General features: G+C 35.0%; 1 protein-coding gene across 2 annotated transcripts in view; it reads left to right on the plus strand.

Annotated features, from left to right (window-relative positions):
* The window catches only part of SEC24A (SEC24 homolog A, COPII coat complex component), a 71781-nt gene extending 56041 nt beyond the window's left edge, over positions 1-15740 (plus strand). For both annotated transcript variants that reach the window (XM_065918571.1, XM_065918570.1), the window contains 7 exons: positions 5087-5197; positions 6721-6896; positions 8286-8423; positions 10507-10611; positions 11042-11134; positions 12393-12496; positions 12778-15740. In XM_065918571.1, coding sequence (XP_065774643.1) covers positions 5087-5197; positions 6721-6896; positions 8286-8423; positions 10507-10611; positions 11042-11134; positions 12393-12496; positions 12778-12892 — 842 coding nt within the window. In that variant the 3' untranslated portion in view covers positions 12893-15740. The remainder of the gene's footprint in view (positions 1-5086; positions 5198-6720; positions 6897-8285; positions 8424-10506; positions 10612-11041; positions 11135-12392; positions 12497-12777) is intronic.
* The last annotated feature ends 3978 nt before the right edge of the window (positions 15741-19718 follow it).

The raw sequence follows: 19718 nt of genomic DNA on the forward strand, positions 1-19718 counted from the left end.
CAGTTTGCCTTGATTCATGGACCTAACATTCCAGGTTCCTATGCAATATTACTCTTCATAGCATCGGACCTTGCTTCTATCACCAGTCACATTGACAACTAGGTGTTGTTTTTGCTTTGGCTCCATCCCTTCATTCTTTCTGGAATTACTTCTCCACTGATCTCCAGTAGCATATTGGGCACCTACCGACCTGGGGAGTTCATCTTTCAGTGTCCTATCTTTTTGATATACAGTCAGCAAAAATAAGATCGAGAGCTGACTGTGGCTCAGATCATGAACTCCTTATTGCCAAATTCAGACTTAAATTGAAGGAAGTGGGGAAAACCACTAGACCATTCAGGTATGACCTAAATCAAAGCCCTTATGGATTGTACAGTGGAAGTGAGAAATAGATTTCAGGGACTAGATCTGATAGACAGAGTGCCTGATGAACTATGGACAGAAAGTTTGTAACGTTGTACAGGAGACAGGGATCAAGACCATCCCCAAGAAAAAGAAATGCACAAAAGCAAAATAGCTGTCTGAGGAGGCCTTACAAATAAATAGCTGTGCAAAGAAGAAGCGAAAAGCAAAGGAGAAAAGGAAAGATATACCTATCTGAATACAGAGTTCCAAAGAATAACAAGGAGAGATAAGAAAGCCTTCCTCAGAGATCAATGCAAAGAAATAGAGGATAACAATAGAATGGGAAAGACTAGAGATCTCTTCAAGAAAATTAGAGATACCAAGGGAACATTTCATGCAAAGATGGGCTCAATAAAGGACAGAAATGGTAAGGACCTAACAGAAGCAGAAGATATTAAGAAGAGGTGGCAAGAATACACAGAAGAACTGCACAAAAAAGATCTTCACGAATCAGATAATCACAATGGTGTGATCACTCACCTAGAGCCAGACATCCTGGAAGGTGAAGTCAAGTGGGCCTTAGGAAGCATCATTGCAAACAAAGCTAGTGGAGGTGATGGAATTCCAGTTGAACTATTTCAAATCCTAAAAGATGATGCTGTGATAGTGCTGCACTCAATATGTCAGCAAATTTGGAAAACTCAGCAGTGTCCACAGGACGGAAAAGGTCAGTTTTCTTTCCAATCCCAAAGAATGCTCAAACTACTGCACAGTTTTTCTCATCTCACACACTAGTAAAGTAATGCTCAAAATTCTCCAAGCCAGGCTTCAGCAATATGTGAACCGTGAACGTCCAGGTGTTCAAGCTGGTTTTAGTAAAGGCAGAGGAACCAGAGATCAGATTGCCACCATCCACTGGATCATCGAAAAAGCAAAACAATTCCAGAAAAACATCTCTTTCTGCTTTATTGACTATGCCAAAGCCTTTGACTGTGTGGATCACAATAAACTGTGGAAAATTCTGAAAGAGATGGGAATACCAGACCACCTGATCTGCCTCTTGAGAAACCTGTATGCAGGTCAGGAAGCAACAGTTAGAACTGGACATGGAACAACAGACTGGTTCCAAATAGGAAAAGGAGTATGTTAAGGCTGTATATTGTCATCCTGCTTATTTAACTTATATGCAGAGTACGTCATGAGAAATGCTGGGCTGCAAGAGGCACAAACTGGAATCAAGATTGCCAGGAGAAATATCAATAACCTCAGATATGCAGATGACACCACTCTGATGACAGAAAGTGAAGAAAAACTAAAGAGCCTCTTGATGAAAGTGAAAGAGGAGAGTGAAAAAGTTGGCTTAAAGCTCAACATTCAGAAAACTTAGATCATGGCATCCAGTCCCATCACTTCATGGCAAATAGATGAGGAAACAGTGGAAACAGAGGCTGACTTTATTTTTGGGGGCTCCAAAATCACTGCGTATGGTGACTGCAGCCATGAAATTAAGACGCTTGCTCCTTGGAAGGAAAGTTATGACCAACCTAGACAGCATATTAATAAGCAGAGACATTACTTTGTCAACAAATGTCTGTCCAGTCAGGGCTGTGGTTTTTCCAGTAGTCATGTATGAATGTGAGAGTTGGACTATAAAGAAAGCTGAGTGCCGAAGAATTGATGCTTTTGAACTGTGGTGTTGCAGAAGACACTTGAAAGTCCGTTGGGCTGCAAGGAGATCCAACCAGTCCATCCTAAAGGAGATCAGTCCTGGGTGTTCATTGGAAGGACTGATGTTGAAGGTGAAACTCCAGTACTTTGACCACCTGATGCGAAGAGCTGACTCATTGGAAAAGACCCTAATGCTGGGAGGGATTGGGGGCAGGAGGAGAAGGGGACGACAGAGGATGAGATGGTTGGATGGAATCACTGACTCAATGGACATGATGTTTGGGTGAACTCTGGGAGTTGGTGTTGGACAGGGAGGCCTGGCATGCTGTGGTTCATGGGGTCACAAAGAGTTGGACACAACTGAATGACTGAACTGAATACTTGTCTAAAAGGGTAACATTTTAGTGCTTCTATTCTAGATAAAAACATTTATAACTAACAATTAAGATGTTTAAGCCTTTCATATATGCAACGACAGCTATTACACGCATAGAAACAGATATACTCACTTTGTGACCCGGTAGACTATAGCCTGTCAGACTCCTCTGTCCATGCGTTCTCCAGGCAAGAATACTGGAGTGGATTACCATTCCCTTCTCCAGGGGATCTTGCCCACCCAGGGGTTGAACCCGGCTTACTGGGTAGTTCAGGTGGTACAGAATCTGCCCTCTATACAAGAGACTTGGGTTTGATCCCTGGGTCTGGAGGATCCCCTGGAGAAGGGCATCACAACCCACTCCAGTATTCTTGCCTGGTGAATTCCATGGACAGAAGCCTGGCAGGCTACAGTCCATGGGTTTGCAAACAGTTGGACATGACTGAGCAACTTTTACATTTTCTTCTATGTTGCAGGCATATTCTTTACCATCTGAGCCACCAGGGAAGTTACAGTTCCACAAGTTTTGACAATTTAAGTATCACAATCTGTTCCATTATCCCCAAAATGTCCTTGGGTTTTTATAGTCAGCTGTCTCCCATCCCCAGATCCCCACAACTATTGATCTGTTTTCTGACCCTTTACTTTTGTCTTTGCAAAAATGTTTTATGAATAGAATCATACAGTAGGTAAACCTTTTATATCTGGCTCAGTTAACACAGTGGATTTGAAATTCATCCATGTTGTTTCATCTACTAGTAGTTTGTTTCTTTTTATTCCTAAATGGTATTCCATTGTACTCAAGTTGTTTATTTTCTAGCTTAGGTACATTTGAGTTGTTTCCAGTTTTTGGCAATTTCAGATATAACCCTTATAAACATTTGCATATGGAGTTTTGTAAGAGCCTAAGTTATAATTTCACTTGCTTAAATACTTTTCAGTGTTTTTGATGGGTGTCTGGGTTGTATGGTGAGCTTATGTCTAACTTTTTAAGAACTTGCCAAACTGTTTCTAAGCAGTTGTACCATTTTGTGCTCTAAGCAGTGTATGAGAGTTCCACCTGCTCTGCATTCTGATCAGCATTTACTGTTATCTGTTTAGTTTTTACTTGTTATTTTTGGTTTGAGGTTTTTTTGTTTGTTATGCCCTTTTAATAAAGTATAATTATCACTTTTAGTTTTATTTCATGTTTCCTTAATAAATAATGTTGGACATCTTTTTATATACTTACTGTATTAATTATTAGTTTAGGTTATTCCTAATGTTTTCTAAGAATAACCTAAATAAAATGTGATTATAATTTCTATCCATGTCCACAAATCTTTGTCATCTAAAAATTTCCCTAAGATGGATTTCTCAAATTGGAAATAAAAATACAGAGATGTTTAGAAAAATCTTGCTACTGCCATGTTTCTTTTCAGAAATATTTTGCCAATTTATAGTCCCATTCAGTGCCCTTTTAATATCACCTTTTGATTTTGTGAGTTTATTTGTATCTATCATCAACTCGATGGACATGAGTTTGGGTAAACTCTGGGAGTTGGTGATGGACAGGGAGGCCTGGTGTGCTGTGATTCATGAGGTAGCAAAGAGTCAGACACAACTGAGTAACTGAACTGAACTGAAGTATATAATAGTTGTTGTTATGATAGGCTAAACATTGTATCTTATTTCTTTTAGTTACCAATGTTTTTATCTAGAATAGAAGCTGCAAATAATATCACCCTTTTACATAGATATTACTTCTCTTTAAAAGTAATTTGTATGAGCTCCTCCTAGTTAAGGTTTGTTAGTCATCATGTGTCCCTACAGGTTTAGTGTAGGTATCCATTCCAGTTTTTTTGCTTGTTCTTCTTTGGTGTTCAAGGTCTTGCTCGTTAGAAATTTTTAAGAGCTTGACTTGATATTTGATATTATATGGTTCTCAGATGGTTTTCACTTTTATTTCTTGTATTTACTGATTTTTGCTATGTGGGTAATTAGCAAAGAGGAAGTATTGTGACTTTTTTTTTTAAATGAAAGCTTTATTTTTAATTTCACAAGCTGAGTCAAATTAAATTAGTGGATTTCTTTTAAATTTTTTTCCCTGTGATTAAAAAGAACAGTATAAAATTTCTCTGGAGTTTGAATATCAAAACAGAATGTAGAACATATCTTGGAGTAGTGTTTTCTTAAACTATATTTTACCAAAATTGCTTTTACAAAAAGGATAAAATAATCAAAAAATTCAGAAAAGAAATCTTTAAGAAGCTAGCATGTTACCATCATTTGGATATGATCTCTATTGTCTTTTCAATGGTACCTTGAAAAAAAAGTTTGTAGTAGAAAAAATAATGCTTTAGAGTTTGTTTTGATACTATTCGTACTTACTACACATAATCCTGTTTGGTTCCAAATTGAAGTGATTCTTTTGAGTAACTTTATATTTATTTTTTTCCAATGTTTATTTATTTGGCTGCACCAGGTCATAGTTGTGGCACATGGGATCTTCGATCTCAGTTGTGGCATACAAGCTCTTTAGTTACAGCATATGGGATCTAGTTCCCTGACCAAGGATTGAACCCGGGACTCCTGCATTGGGAGCATGGAGTCTTACCCCCTGGACCACCAGGGAAGTCCCCTGAGTAACTTTAATACACACCTTTTTTTTTTTTAATATTGTTATTCCTCACTATTATTTGTATGTTTTCTCCAAAGGTGAAAGAAGAATTCGTGTTCATACTCTGTGTTTGCCAGTAGTTTCAACTTTAAATGAAGTTTTTCTTGGAGCTGATGTTCAAGCAATTTCAGGGTTATTGGCCAATATGGGTAAGAATTATTACCTATTGTAAACATATTATAAGTAGTAGCATTTGAAAAATCTATATACTTGTGTTTTCCTTTGAATAATTTGCTTTACAATTTCAATATTTTAGATTCAGTGTATGCCTGCCAAGTAACTATTTGAATAAATGTGTCTGCTGCAGATAACCTGTTTTTTTTTTCTTTTTTTAATTTTACAGCTTTATTGAAATTAGTTTCAGTTTGTTGAGACATAAGTGATATAATTATCACCTAACCAATTTGAGTATATAACTCCATATATACATCCATGAGTATGTATACAGATTTATATGGCCATCACCTGAGTCTAGTTTTAGAACATTTTCATCACCCCTGAATGAGCCTCATGTCCATTAATTAACAGTTACTGCTTGCTCTCTTCTTCTTCCCTCACTGGCCTTAGGCTACAACAAAACTGTTTGAGCAGCTGAGTGCACACACACATACAGACACATACATGCAAACTGTGTTCTGTCTCACAGTCTACCTGCTGTGGACTTCAATGCCATGTTTTACTTAATGTCTTCCATGTCAGAGTTGCCTTCTTGAATTTTGTTTAGTTTTGTTTTCTTTTTGGATCCCTTTTTCAAAAACATAGAGCTTAATGTCATCTTGGTTCTTGCTCCCTTTCTCCTTCAGGGATGGCTGCCAGTGAGTCCTTTTGCTTCAAATTCAATCATCAATTTGCTTCAAACTCAAATGCCTGTAATAGGAATAATTACCTATTTTCTTGAATTTCCTATTGGGAAAAAAATGTTCTTTAATGTAACATGATAAATAATTAACTTCACTTTAGTCTCATGTGTTAAAAGTTAAAAACTGTAACCTAAGAAATTTGAGGATCCATTGCCTTTATATTTTGTTGAACTAGTACATTTTTATAACAATATCTTTATTATTATTAACAATAGCAACTATATGTCAGGGAGTATTTGTGAATTTTAAAAAATCTTCACAACAAGTATTAGTTCTGTTACTAAATTTGATTGATCCCAATATGTACTTTTTACCCCTCACATTTTGTCAAAATCCTTGAGTTTAGATAATAGTAGTCTTCATTTTTTTTTGCTTATATATAAATTTGGTCATAGCAGTTAATAATGTCACTTCGTTGAGTGTATTTTTGATACCACATGAATAGAGTTTAGCTATAATTTTGAGAAGTTTTCAAAGCAACTACAGTGTTTTTGGTATTGGAAGAAATTTTGGGGTATATATTTTCCACTTGTATTTCCAGTGTATACATTTTACAGATAAGGATACTGTGGGTCATAAAGGTTAAATTACTTGCCAGATTTTCATACTGCTAGGAAAGAGCAAAACAATATTTCAACACAGGTTGGTTTGATTCTCCAAAGTATGTGCTTTTAACTGCTGTGTTTGGCTCCTTGTGTATGTAATAACTTGAGAGAAAATTTGTATAATTAAAAAAGTTTTTCTATCCTTAACAGTGGGGTGACTAAACTTCTGTCTTTTTTCTCTTTTGTCCCTACTTCAACTTCTGTTAGCTGTTGACAGGTCTGTGACTGCCAGTCTGAGTGATGCTCGAGATGCCCTAGTGAATGCCGTCATAGACTCCCTTTCAGCTTATCGTTCTTCAGCCCTAAGTAACCAGCAGCCTGGTCTCATGGTTCCTTTCTCTCTTCGACTTTTCCCACTGTTTGTGCTGGCTCTCCTTAAACAGGTAAAAGAATCAAAACCAGAAACTAACACAGTGAAAATGTCAATAGCCAAAAGTTTTGTCCTGTGAACCTCTTTCTCATAGATAACAATTTCTAAACTCTGGAAAAAAATACAAAAAATTAACTACCTAAAGGAAAAAATACAAAAAATTAACTACCTAAAGGAAAAAATAAAAAAAATTAACTACCTAAAGGATCTGGAGGATGTATGTAAGGAGAAACAAAGCTTGGAAGAAGAGGCATGCACATGGTGCACTTCCTATTATTTTAGCCTGAGGATAGGTGACCTTTAATGACATGCGTAGGGAATAAAACACCAGTAATTTGCAGGCTTTCTGGTGTGAAATATTAGATGACAGAGTTCAGGGTAATTAACGCTTCTGAATAGTAAGTGTAGAACCCCAGGACAGATAGAACCATAGAAAGTGAAAGTCGCTCAGTTGTGTCCGACTCTTTGCGACCCCATGGACTGTATAGTGCATGGAATTCTCTAGGTCAGAATACTGGAGTGGGTAGCCTTTCCCTTCTCCAGGGAATCTTCCCAACCCAGGGATCGAGTCCAGGTCTCCTGCGTTGCAGGCGGATTTTTTACCAGCTGAGCTACAAGGGAAGCCCATAGGCACTCAGTAAGTAGTTTTTGAATGAATATATGGAATGTCTTTCATTTCCTATAGTATTCTTTCTTTAACAGTCTTTTCTAATCTTCCTTACTTATAGTCAGTGCATTTGTTTTAAAGCAAAGTTTCATTGCTGTTATCTCTCTGCCTCTTTCTACTTTCCATCAATAGAAATGCCCAAAACCTTATCTCTGAATTTAGTCTTCATGGAGCTAATATTCCAGTTGAAACTGACAATTGCTTGTTAACTCTATTCTACTAAGTAACTGTCTTCAAATTACTAATTTTCTTGGTTGATTTGTGAGCTTCGTTATTATACATTATTTAATTTCTCTAGCTGTGGGAGAAATGAGGATAGTTAACCACCATTCATCATCACTCAGCTTTTATAGAATACTTATATCTTTGGTTCTTCATACTTCATATGCCTTTTTTTTGGCATCAGCAGTGTAACTTTATCCTTCTTGTCCTGTTATTTAGATTTTTATATCACTATTGCTTTATGACAGAATGTTTAGATTCGATTAGGAAGCAGATGCCAGAGAGATGGAATGATTTTGCCATGGTCAGATAATTAATTTGTCAAGACTTGGTGAGGATATAACCACAATTTAATAGATGTGTGTGACTGATTAAGATATATTTTTGTAAGAACAAGTAGCAGTAAATTTGTTAATTCTGTTTGAATATATTCTTTTAACAGCTGATATTTGCACAATTTTATATGTATTTGTTAAATACCTTTTTTCTGATGGGTATATTTCTTTGTTATAGAAATCATTTCAGACTGGGACAAATGCACGTCTAGATGAACGCATTTTTGCTATGTGTCAAGTGAAAAATCAGCCCTTGGTTTACCTTATGCTCACAACTCATCCCAATTTGTATAGAGTTGACAATCTCTCAGATGAGGTAAGATTGATCATTTTTTTATTCACTTTTACTTGAATGTTTATAAGCCTAATTATATTGAATCCATTGAAGAAATGAAGAAAGGTGATTTCTTTCTTAAAGCTTTTCATTTTATTTCTATATAAAGAAATTGTGGCTTTGGGAAGCTCCTGAAAATAGTACCTAGTTATTAAAGTAATAAACTTTACTGTTTAAGACAAATCTTTAGAGACATCTAAGTAAATGAAGACACTGTCAAATTGACTAGAGCAACCTGCTGCTGCTAAGTCACTTCAATCGTGTCTGACTCTGTGTGACCCCATAGACAGCAGCCCACAAGGCTCCCCTGTCCCTGGGATTCTCCAGGCAAGAACACTGGAGTGGGTTGCCATTTCCTTCTCCAATGCAGGACAGTGAAAAGTAAGAGTGAAGTCGCTCGTCGTGTCTGACTCTTCGTGACCCCATGGACGGCAGCCTACCAGGCTCCTCCATCCATGGGATTTTCCAGGCAAGAGTAATGGAGTGAGGTGCCATTGCCTTCTCCAAGAGCAACCTATGATTTATTTATTTAAACAGGTTGATCTGAAAGGAGTATCCAGTGTGAAATTACACTTGAATGCCCAGTCACTGTTTAGTGTAATAATATTCTTGAAAAGAAAATATTTGTCTACGTTGTAGCATTATTTTCCCTTCATAGGAAATTTACTAGAGTTAAAGCTGCAAGCATGAAAATGTTAAATCATAATCTTTCTACAATACATTGTAATCAAGTTAGGATATATATGTTAGAAGTAATGCTATGGTTAAAAACATTTGAGTTATATTTTAAGGTACCTTGCATACATGAAGGAGATAACTTTAGCAAATGAAAATTGTTGATGACAATTTGTATTACAAAAATAATGACTTAAGATTACTCCTGTGTTTGACAAGTTCAACTAACTGGACCTATATTTTTCTCAAATTGAAAAGTGACAAATTAACATAAAAATACAAATGCAGTATGTTAGACGTCTATAATGTGGAGACCACTAGGAGAAAAATAAATCACTCATAGTACATACATTCAGAGACAAACACTATTAAGATTTTCAATGGTATATTTATCAGGACTCTCTTTTGCAAGTGAGCTTAGGTTAGGAAAGAAAGGGGACTGATGTGGCACTCAAACACAAACCACAGGAAAGGCTAGGGTCTAATTAAACTCAAGTCTAACTCAAATTCATAGACTCTTGTTTGCATTGCCTCATTCTTTCAGACCAGCCTTTTATATAAGACTAGAAAACAGAGCCACTGATAGCATCCCATCTTTAACACCAGAGAAGGACAAGGCTTTCTTTTCTTAGTTCACATTAATTTCTGATTGGCTGTATTTGGGCTATAGTCTCTTCCCCACACGCCCTAAGGCCAGAGGTCTTAAGGTACTGTGATTAGGTACTTAAGGTCTTAAGGTCCTAGTAGAGCTAAAGCCTTCTCACTGGTAGTACCCCTTGATAGGTCAGTATTTTATTTACTTTCTCCCTTAGATAAGATTCATTAAGTACCAAGTTTTAGTATTTAAATCAAATTTTGGTCAAAAATGAATAGTTACAAATAATTAAAGGTGTATATTTTAAGATAGCAGTATTATAGTCAGTGATAAATGAGAGACTTCCATTTCTGGGCTTATTCAGTAAATGTTAAATTGAAGAGAACTAATGAAAATTCATTTGCATTAGATTTACTGTTACATCAGGATGTGTATATGATCTAAACCACACAATCATCTGTTATCATTAACTAAATTCCAGACTTTATTTGGATCTCATTAATGTAATTTATCTAATCAGTAGACATGAGTACTGATTACATTTATTGTATTAGTTTTTAAAATAATAAATTAAGATCAGAAAGTAAGTTGGCTTGACTGGGATCATGATGCCTTTGTTTAGATAAATGATACATATTTCCTCCTTGTCTTTATGTTTAAATATGAATAATTGTGATTTACCTAAATAAATTCCAAAGTCTCAAAGGTAACACTCATTAAATTTCTTTTTATTATTTAATTGTGGCTCCCTAATAGTTATATCTAAAAGCTTTAATCTTTTGCTAAATTTTTAAGGGAGCAGTCAGCATCAATGATCGCACTATACCTCAGCCGCCTATTCTTCAGCTTTCAGTGGAGAAGCTGAGCAGGGATGGGGCCTTTCTCATGGATGCAGGTTCTGTGAGTAGCCTTGACTTCTGTCTGTACACTACTACCTTCTTTCCCCTTAGTTTCTCTCTTAATGGAGTATGTGTTATTTAATCTATATAGTTTTGTATTTGCCACCTTCTCCTCCATAGTCTCCTTGCATGTGGAGCATACAATGTCCTGTTATGGTAAATAGTAGTTTTACTTTAGTTGGAGGCTATACAGTCTCGGTAAACTAACTTCCCTTTTTGATCTTTTTTTTTTTTAATTTTTTTTTCCCATTTATTTTTATTAGTTGGAGGTTAATTACTTTACAATATTATAGTGGTTTTTGCCATACATTGACAGGAATCAGCCATGGATTTACCCTTTTTGATCTTTTGAAACACAGTCAGTGGTTAAAGATTAAGTCAATATCTCACTGTTAAGCTATATCTCAAAATAATTTTCTTCCTGTCTCCAGGTGCTAATGCTTTGGGTTGGAAGAAATTGTGGACAGAATTTTCTCAGCCAAGTTCTAGGAGTTGAAAACTATACATTAATTCCACAGACCATGGTAAGACTGTGTATTTATAGTGATTGTGATAGGCTTAAAAGGCGTTTCAAATGATGGCAAAAACATGGACATTCTATTTTGAAATCATAGCTGTATTTTAGAGGCATTCTTTAGGTTATTTTGCATTTTTGACTTGCTTGTTCTTATGTGTGTATACTATTTTAGTGAGTAAGTAATGAACGTAGTTAATGGCCAAAAAAAGTTTGCTGCTGTTGGCAGCAGTTGGCATTAGTGTTAGGGCTCTTCTGTTTCTGTGTTTTGTGTTTTTTGCAAGTGATTTCATTGTTCTTTGGCAGAGCCCTTTTAACTGCTGCTTTAGAGTAAGAACTAAGCTAACTGCCACACAAACCAACAACTTGAGACCAATATCAGTTGGATATGTATTGATTATTGGACAATGTAATATTGGACTCTGTCACCCACTCTCTAAAAGCCTCATTTGTAAAATAAGAGTGCTGTTGCTTATGGGGGAGTACTTGAAACAACACATAAGAAAGCACATGTTAAACTATGTAACGTTTGGATAGTTGTGAATTTTAAAGTTAGAATTCATTATAACATGGTCTTATTTCATGTCATACTTTTCAGTTTCAACTATCAGTTTGTCACCAACTTTGGAATGTATTTTATGTCCGCATCTTGGTCATATTTATGGGTTTAACTTCATTTATAGAAGTCATTAAGACATTTATGTATTTAAAAGACATAGGGTTCTATCTAGGACAAGCACTAGCTTAATGGCTGATCTGGATGACTAGGCACTTTAGGTAATGAGGAGATAAGAAATTCTTATATTTGTAATAACTGTGTGAATGGATCTGTTAATTCTAGATGTCATAATAAACTGAAGATCAGAGGTAGCATATTCTTCTAGATCAGTGTCTGGCAAACTATGCCTAAGGAGGCCTGCCACCTGGTTTTGTAAATAAAGTTTCAGTGGACCATAGCCATGTGCATTTACTTATAGTATAGTCTGTGGCTGCTTCAGTGGAACAGTGGCAGAGTTGAGAAGTTGCAACAGAGACCAAATGACCTGCAAGCCTAAAATATTTATTATCTGTTCCTTTAAAAAGTCTGCCTGCCCTTTAGGGGTAGGGAGAAAATTGTGGTATGTAGAATCTTAGGCTCCTCCCTAGACATCCTAAATCAATTGCAGTTCAGTAAGATCCTCAGGTGATTCATATACAAGATAAAGTTTGAAAAGTATTATAGTTGATAATTTAGAGTAAGTTGTATGTTGCTGGTTTTTGTTTAATAGACAGACCTTCCAGAACTTGATACACCAGAATCTGCCAGAACAATAGCTTTCATCTCTTGGCTTAGAGAGCAGAGACCATTTTACCCAATACTTTATGTAATAAGGTAAGTTGAATTTGTCATTTGTCGACACTAAAGCAGTTTGCTTGACTTTGCAAGGAAACCTTTGAGTTGAATCATAGGTATGTATAACCTATTGCAAACTCTTTAGAAGAATATAGAAAAAAAATTTTATTTTTAATAAATAGTACAAGTTAGTAGTATTAAGTTATGCTTTATATCCATTTATTAGCAAAATAGATGTCAAAGCTTTGTGACAAATCCACTGTTTATTTTACTATTACATTTTGTCTAATATATATAAATATTTGTCTTTTATTCCTAAGGGATGAGAGTCCAATGAAAGCAAACTTCCTTCAAAACATGGTAGAAGACAGAACAGAATCTGCATTATCATATTATGAATTCCTCTTGCATATACAACAGCAAGTGAATAAATGAACAAATGAAGATACTCGACTTAATAATTTCAAAGGAAAGTCACAATAACACAGAACACCTGAGAATGTGTAATACCTTCCTTTCCTATTAGGTTTGTGGACTAATGTGATGATTATATGTTCTCACTGTGATTTCAACAAACTGTAGCAAATAAAGGAACACAGCGGAGAATCAAACATGCAACTCTGAAATACTGTATTTTTCAAATCAAAATATATCTGCATATGATTGATCACACAAATTATCTTTTTTCTTTGCTGCCAATTATGTTTGAGTTGTTATGGATTGAAATAAGACAGTATCACAGAGGCAAAGTACATTTTGTAAAATAAAGACTTCTGTGTTCCAAATGTATATTTCTCATTTTTTTTCTGAATTTTTGGCTGCTACATTTAAAACCTCACAAGATTAAATGTTGCGGGGAAGTTACAAATCCATTGATAATGATCTTTTTAAAATAAAAAGATTTTTGAAGTAAATAATATGTTGGAAAACTAGTATCCATCCCCCAGAGTTTTGCTTTCTTTTTTTAAAGGAAGAAAAAGGATCATCATGTTAACTAAAGCTAGAGTAAATTAACTCTAGTCTAGCTTGAGAAGAATATGAAGTGATACAGTCAAGCTTTGTCAGTATTCTCTATACTTGAAGAACAAAGTCACTGATTTAGAGTGAAAACTCTAAGTGGTTTTCTGATTCGACTGCAGAAGACTTGGTTGGACACACTATCCTACTCTGCAGTGAAAAAAATCTGAGCTGTCTTCATAAATATGCTGGGACTGGCAATAATAGGGAGATGAGAAACTTAGTTATCTTGATCCTTTAAGTGGGTTTATTTGGTACATTTCTGCTCTGTGATGTATAATATAAAGGCATTATATTGGTGAAATGAGTATGAATGAAAGAAATTAAAGATTTCTTAAATGCTGTCTCAAATTCAGCAGTAACATTTTCTAAGGAGTTTAATAATTAAATTGGAAGTTGCTCATAGGATTTATTCTTAACATTAAAACTTAATAAAGCATGAATGCCGCTGTTTGGTTTAGTGGTTATTAAGATCACACAAGTCTGATATATGGAGGTTATAAAAGAAACTTGATTTCTGAACATGCTCAAGATACTGCTTTTTGATTTGGCCAGAGAAATATCATAGTAAAAACTATTAAGTGACTTTTGTTTACAAATAGGTAAATTATACATCTGTATATTTAAGGTGGTGTGATAGAATATCTTTGAAAAGAGTTTGGTCCAGTTTTCACAGATTCATCTTGTCTTGTATGAACTTCTTGAAGTAAAAGTTGTTCATGAGTAGTACTTGATGAAAAGATTTTTGTTTCTTTGTTTTAATGGATTAGAAAAATGTGTTTACAATCTTGATCTTATATGATCACCAATGAAATAGTAACTTTCAGGTTTACATCAATATGAGCTGACTTTAACCGAATTGTTTTGGGGTAGGGAAGAAATAGGTCCCACTAGAGTATATACTACTGCTTGCCAGCCAGATCAGAATAATTGTGTTCTATAAAAATATTATCTCCCTTAAGCAGTGTTAAGGTTTATTTTCAGTATGGAAGTGATACATTGAACTGGAAATTTTCTTGAAAGCTGCTTCCTTTATTAGAAAGCAATTTTCAAATTGTAGCTAATTAGAATACATTTCTATTTTCCCCTCCTGTAAAGAAACTGAGAGTCATTATCATGCACTGATGTTTCTTAAAATAACTAAAATTCTGTTCATAATGTGAATTTTAAATGTTGATATTGTAGGTCCTTTTTTAATAGTAGTAATGAATCTTCCAGAGGGGAAAGTTTGTGCTCCTAGGGACAGTAATCTTCCTTGTGCCTCACTTTCATCCCTAAGTGGGTATGACTCTTGTTATTACCACATGCTTTGTTGGTATATTTCACAAATTTACTTTAAAAAATTATTTTAGATATTGCATAACATGTGCAATCCAGAATAATTTTATAATAGCCAGGTCATAAAAAACATAACTTTAGTAAGAATTCACAATATTTGTTCTCCCAGTAATGAGGGAATGAATGAATCTTTTGGAGATATTGATATTAAACAATTATTTTTTGCAATATTGAATGTGTTTTTTAGTTTAGTTTTTTTTTTTTAAGTAGGGCACTACCTGCTATCTCATCTTGTATTACTTTTTGATGTAAAACAACTAATATTTACACTATGCCATATTTTTTTTATTGTAGTTGTAAATTATGAAAGATCCTTGAATTTTCTATAGATCTACAACTACTAAAGTAATTGACAAGGGCAATCTTGGTATTTAAATCTGAGTGGCAGTTCTACCATAAAAAGTACTCTATTTTTCTAATTTCTAGGATTTTTAAAATAACATTTCTGTAAGTCTGGCACATTAATATTCACTCAAGCTGTACCATTTATTTTAGTTTGCCTATATTTCATTGTTTTAATTTAATGTATTGAATCTAATAGACTGTTTTACAATAATTAGAATAAAAGATTTTTCTTCTAATCAAAGATGCATAATAGCTGTTATCTAGGGGACCACCAAATGTGATTTCAGGATTTTATTAACTATTACAAGTATAATCCTTATGTAGAAATTTTAATTTTGTAAAGTAGTGTATAATATTGTAACATTAAATTCTTGTTTTCAAATTCAAATATGTATTGATCTTCAATGTGCTGTGTTATATCTTGCTTCTCTGAAATGTTAGAGACAAGATGTCTTCCTTTTTACAGTTTGTAATTCTCACTGTTTTTTTCCTGTAAAAAAAAAAAGTCATTTGTAACCCATGCAAATAATCGTTTGAACTGTGCTAACTTATCGATTTGGCTATTCAATAAAGTTAATTGAAAGAGCTTCATACTGTGGTTATGTATTTAAATTGACATGAATAACTTGACAGTCACTGAGTAGTTCTATGTTGTACATCCAAATTAAGTCAATGGAAAAATCCTGTTGAAGATGCTTTAAACCTCAGTCAGAGTCTGGGATTTCATAATCCTAATTCTAGATGCTCACTCTTCAAGAACAGCTAGGTTTAAAATTCTAGATTGAAAGGGTTTAAAATTTTTTATTTTTTAATTCTCAATATATTTAAGGTATTACTCTATTGTCTTGTGTCCCTTTTGTTACTGATATGATGTCTACTGTAAGTCTGATTGTTATTTGAAAGATAATCAGCTCTTATGATTTTTCTTTTATCCTTAATATGCTATAGTTGTAATAGTTTTACTTGTTGTGTTTAGTTGCTCTGCTAAGTAAGTAGTGTCTGGCTCTTTTTGGTCCTATGGACTGTAGCCCTCTGTCCATGCAATTTCCCAGGCGAAAGTACTAGAGTGGGTTGCCATTTCCTGCTCCACAGGATTTTTTCAACCCAGGAATCAAACCTGTGTCTCCTGCTTGGCAAGAGGATTCTTTACCACTGAACTGCCTGGAAAGCGCAATGGTTTCACTACTCTGAGTTTATTTTTTATCCTGCTTGTTTCTCAGTGCACACTTTAATCCAGAGATCCTTGTCTACTTTCAATTCCAGAAAATTCTCACTTTTTAAAATTTTATTTTTAAAAACTAGGTATAATTGACATATAGAGTTATTTTTTTTTTTAAGTTTTTGCTTCAATCATTCCCTCTATTCTTTACCTTCAGAATTCCTTTTTGATGTATGTTTTTACTAATTCTGCTTGTGACTACGTCCAGTTGAAGTTTAATTTCATCTATTGAATTTCATATTTGTGTAACTATTTTTGATTAATTTCTGCCTGTTTTGTTCAGTAATGTATTAAAACTGTTCTATAAAATTCTAGGGGTGGCTTTCCTAGGAACTCAGACGGTAAAGAATCCAACTGCAATGCAGGAGACTTGGCTTCAATCCCTGGGTTGGGAAGATCCCCTGGAGAAGGAAATGGCAACCCACTTCAGTATTCTTGCCTGGAGAATCCCATGGACAGAGGCGCCTGGCAGGCTACAGTCCATGGGGTCACAAAGAGTCGGACACGACTGAGCAACTAACACATAAAATTCTGAAGTGAATTTCAATTCTGATTTTTAATTTGGGTGGCAGAATTTAAATGTTAGAATGTTTGTTTTTCATGTTTGTTAGAATTTGGATTTCTAGGCTCATTTGATTTGCATTTCTCTTGTTTCTAGGCTCATTTGATTGAGAGGGTTATTCTTTTCAGTTTGGCACATCTCTCTCTGTCCGAGCTTTCCCTCTCCCTGTCTATGGGTTTTCCAGTTGCATTTTCCAAAAATCAGGGCTATTGGTGATATTTTAGGGTTCTTGTTATGCAGTGATTTGAAGATATCAACATTCTAGTCACCAACAGTGGGAAGTCAACAGCTCTGTCTTCTGCTTTTTCATTTATTAAGCTGAAATCCAATAGAAAATGATATTTTGAATATTTTTCAGGGAGGGCAGACCTCATATCTTGCCTAGAGAATCCCATGGACAGAGGAGCCTTGCAGGTATAGCCTATACAGTTCATAGGGTTGCAAAGAGTGGGACATGACTGACATGACTTAGCATGCACAGACAGTCCTCAAGCAGTGAGTTTGTCCTGTCCATCCCTTTGTCTCATGTGGAACACTTTGAGTTCCTCTTACACATAGATCGTGCCTCACTGCCTGCTTCTGGATCTGTAGCCCAACAGGCACCTGTCTAGCTACACTGTGCTATGTTTCAGATACTCAGATCTGCTAAGATGTTTCTCTTGTTTTTGAGGTCCTATTTTTTTCCCTTTATGTTTTTAAATGTTACTGATTGCTGTGTGTAGTAGAGAGGTGTCCAAGCATGAACTTACTGCCTACTTTTAAGCCCAGAATCGAAATTATTTTATTACTTATGACTCAAATCTATTCAGCTTTGTAGCTACAGTTAGTCAATAAAGTATTAATATTAACCTACCTTAACACTAGGGTCAAATAAAAATCACATAAAACTCATTGAAATGCCAAGTTTTGACACTTTCTCTAAAAGAAAAATTTGTTCACCTATGCAGGTAAGTTTAATCTAGTGCTCTCAGTGCTAGGCATGGGGTAAAAGTGGTCAGTCTTTTTTTTTAAGTGGGGAAAAACATAGATACTTTTAAAGGAATACTTTTAGAGGAAAAGAAATCAAGATATAACACACATAAAAATTAAAGATGGACGTGGACTTGCCCTTGTAAAGTTCTGTAGTAAGGGAGACAAGAATTGTTAAGTATGCACATCATTTAGCAAGGAATCATACCACTGAGAAGCACTAGGAAATTTAATAACTATGGAAACATCATAGAGAAATAGTTCCCCAGAAATAAGCATATAATATGAAATCTTGACCCTTTAAATTCTTACCTGACTTCATCAGCATCATACATCAACACATCTATCTAAATCAAAATATTAACTTGGTTTCTATATGCTATCACAAGTGAAAAAAAAACCTGTTTACCCTGGAATTGTATTTGTTTATTTTGCCACAAGGCATGCGAGACCTTAGTTCCCCAACCAGCAACTGAACCCACACCCCCTGAAGTGGAAGTGGAGTGTTAACCACTAGACTGCCAGGGAAGTCCCCAAATTGTAATTGATCATGACTTATCAGAACTTTATCAAGTTCTGCACATTTATTACTAGGAATTAATTATTTCAATTGTAGAATTGTAGAATTTTAAAGGCACAGTCTGGACCTCAGAGATGTAGATCTGTACAGATACGCAAGAAAACCTTTTCTAATGCTTTAAAATTACTAACTAGGGCATGTCCCTGGAGATTCAGCTATCATCCAAACAAAGAGGAAATGTTCAATTTCAATGTTTATACTTGAGCTCCTATTTTGCTGAATCCAAAAAAAGATCGCTGTTTGTTTTTACACTTTTTTTTCCAAAATCCTTTTCTGTCTGGGACAGGGTCAAGTGACTAAACAGTTAAAAATAGTATTTTATTACCTTCTATCTAGTCAGGGTTTCACAGGCTTCCTGACTTGGAGCAAGCTCATGTAGCAGGCTTCATAGAAGGGGACATTGCAGGGGACACACTGGGCTGCTTCACCCTCTGCAGCCTCAGAAGTGATCTGACCACGGCATCCTCTCAAGGGCTGACAAGGATTCAGTTCACTCATTTACTCATTCACTTAGTAAGTACTGCACACCAGGGCTGCATTACAACTTTTGTGGGCTGTAGGTACTTTGCTTTAGTGGGCTCCTTCCTCTATAGAAGCACACTTAAAATTATACTTGATGACTGTGTCAGTATGATAATGACTACCATCCAGACTGGATTCATCATTATATATAAATGATCACTACATTTTCCTTCTCATTTAAAACAAATTCAAACTAAACGAACTTATTTAGAAAACAAACAAACTTACGGTTACCAAAAAGGAAAAGGCAGGGGAGGGGTAAATTGGAAGTAATGGAGTTAATAGATGCACACTTTCATATATAAAGTTAATAAACAGCCAAGATTTATTGTATAGCACAGGGAACTGTTTGGTATCTTATAACAAACTATAATGGAAAAGAAGAATTTTAAAAAGAATATAGGGAAGTATACATGTATACGTGTGTACATACCAAATAAGCCTAAATAGTTTTCTATCTTTATCGAACTCATTGAAAATGCCAAGTTTTGACACTTCCTCTAAAAGAAAAATTTGTGCAACTATTCAGGTAAACTTAATCTAGTGCTCTCAATGCTAGCCATGGGATAGAGTGGTTAAAATTTTTTTTAATGGCAGAAAAATTAAAGATTTTTAAAGGAAAAGAAAGCAAAAAATAACATACACAAAAATTTTAAAAATGGAGATGGACTTGCACTTGTAAAGGTCTGATACCGGGGGAAATTTTTCT

The sequence above is a fragment of the Muntiacus reevesi genome, chromosome 1 (assembly GCF_963930625.1).
Source record: "Muntiacus reevesi chromosome 1, mMunRee1.1, whole genome shotgun sequence".
Classification (NCBI taxonomy): domain Eukaryota; kingdom Metazoa; phylum Chordata; class Mammalia; order Artiodactyla; family Cervidae; genus Muntiacus; species Muntiacus reevesi.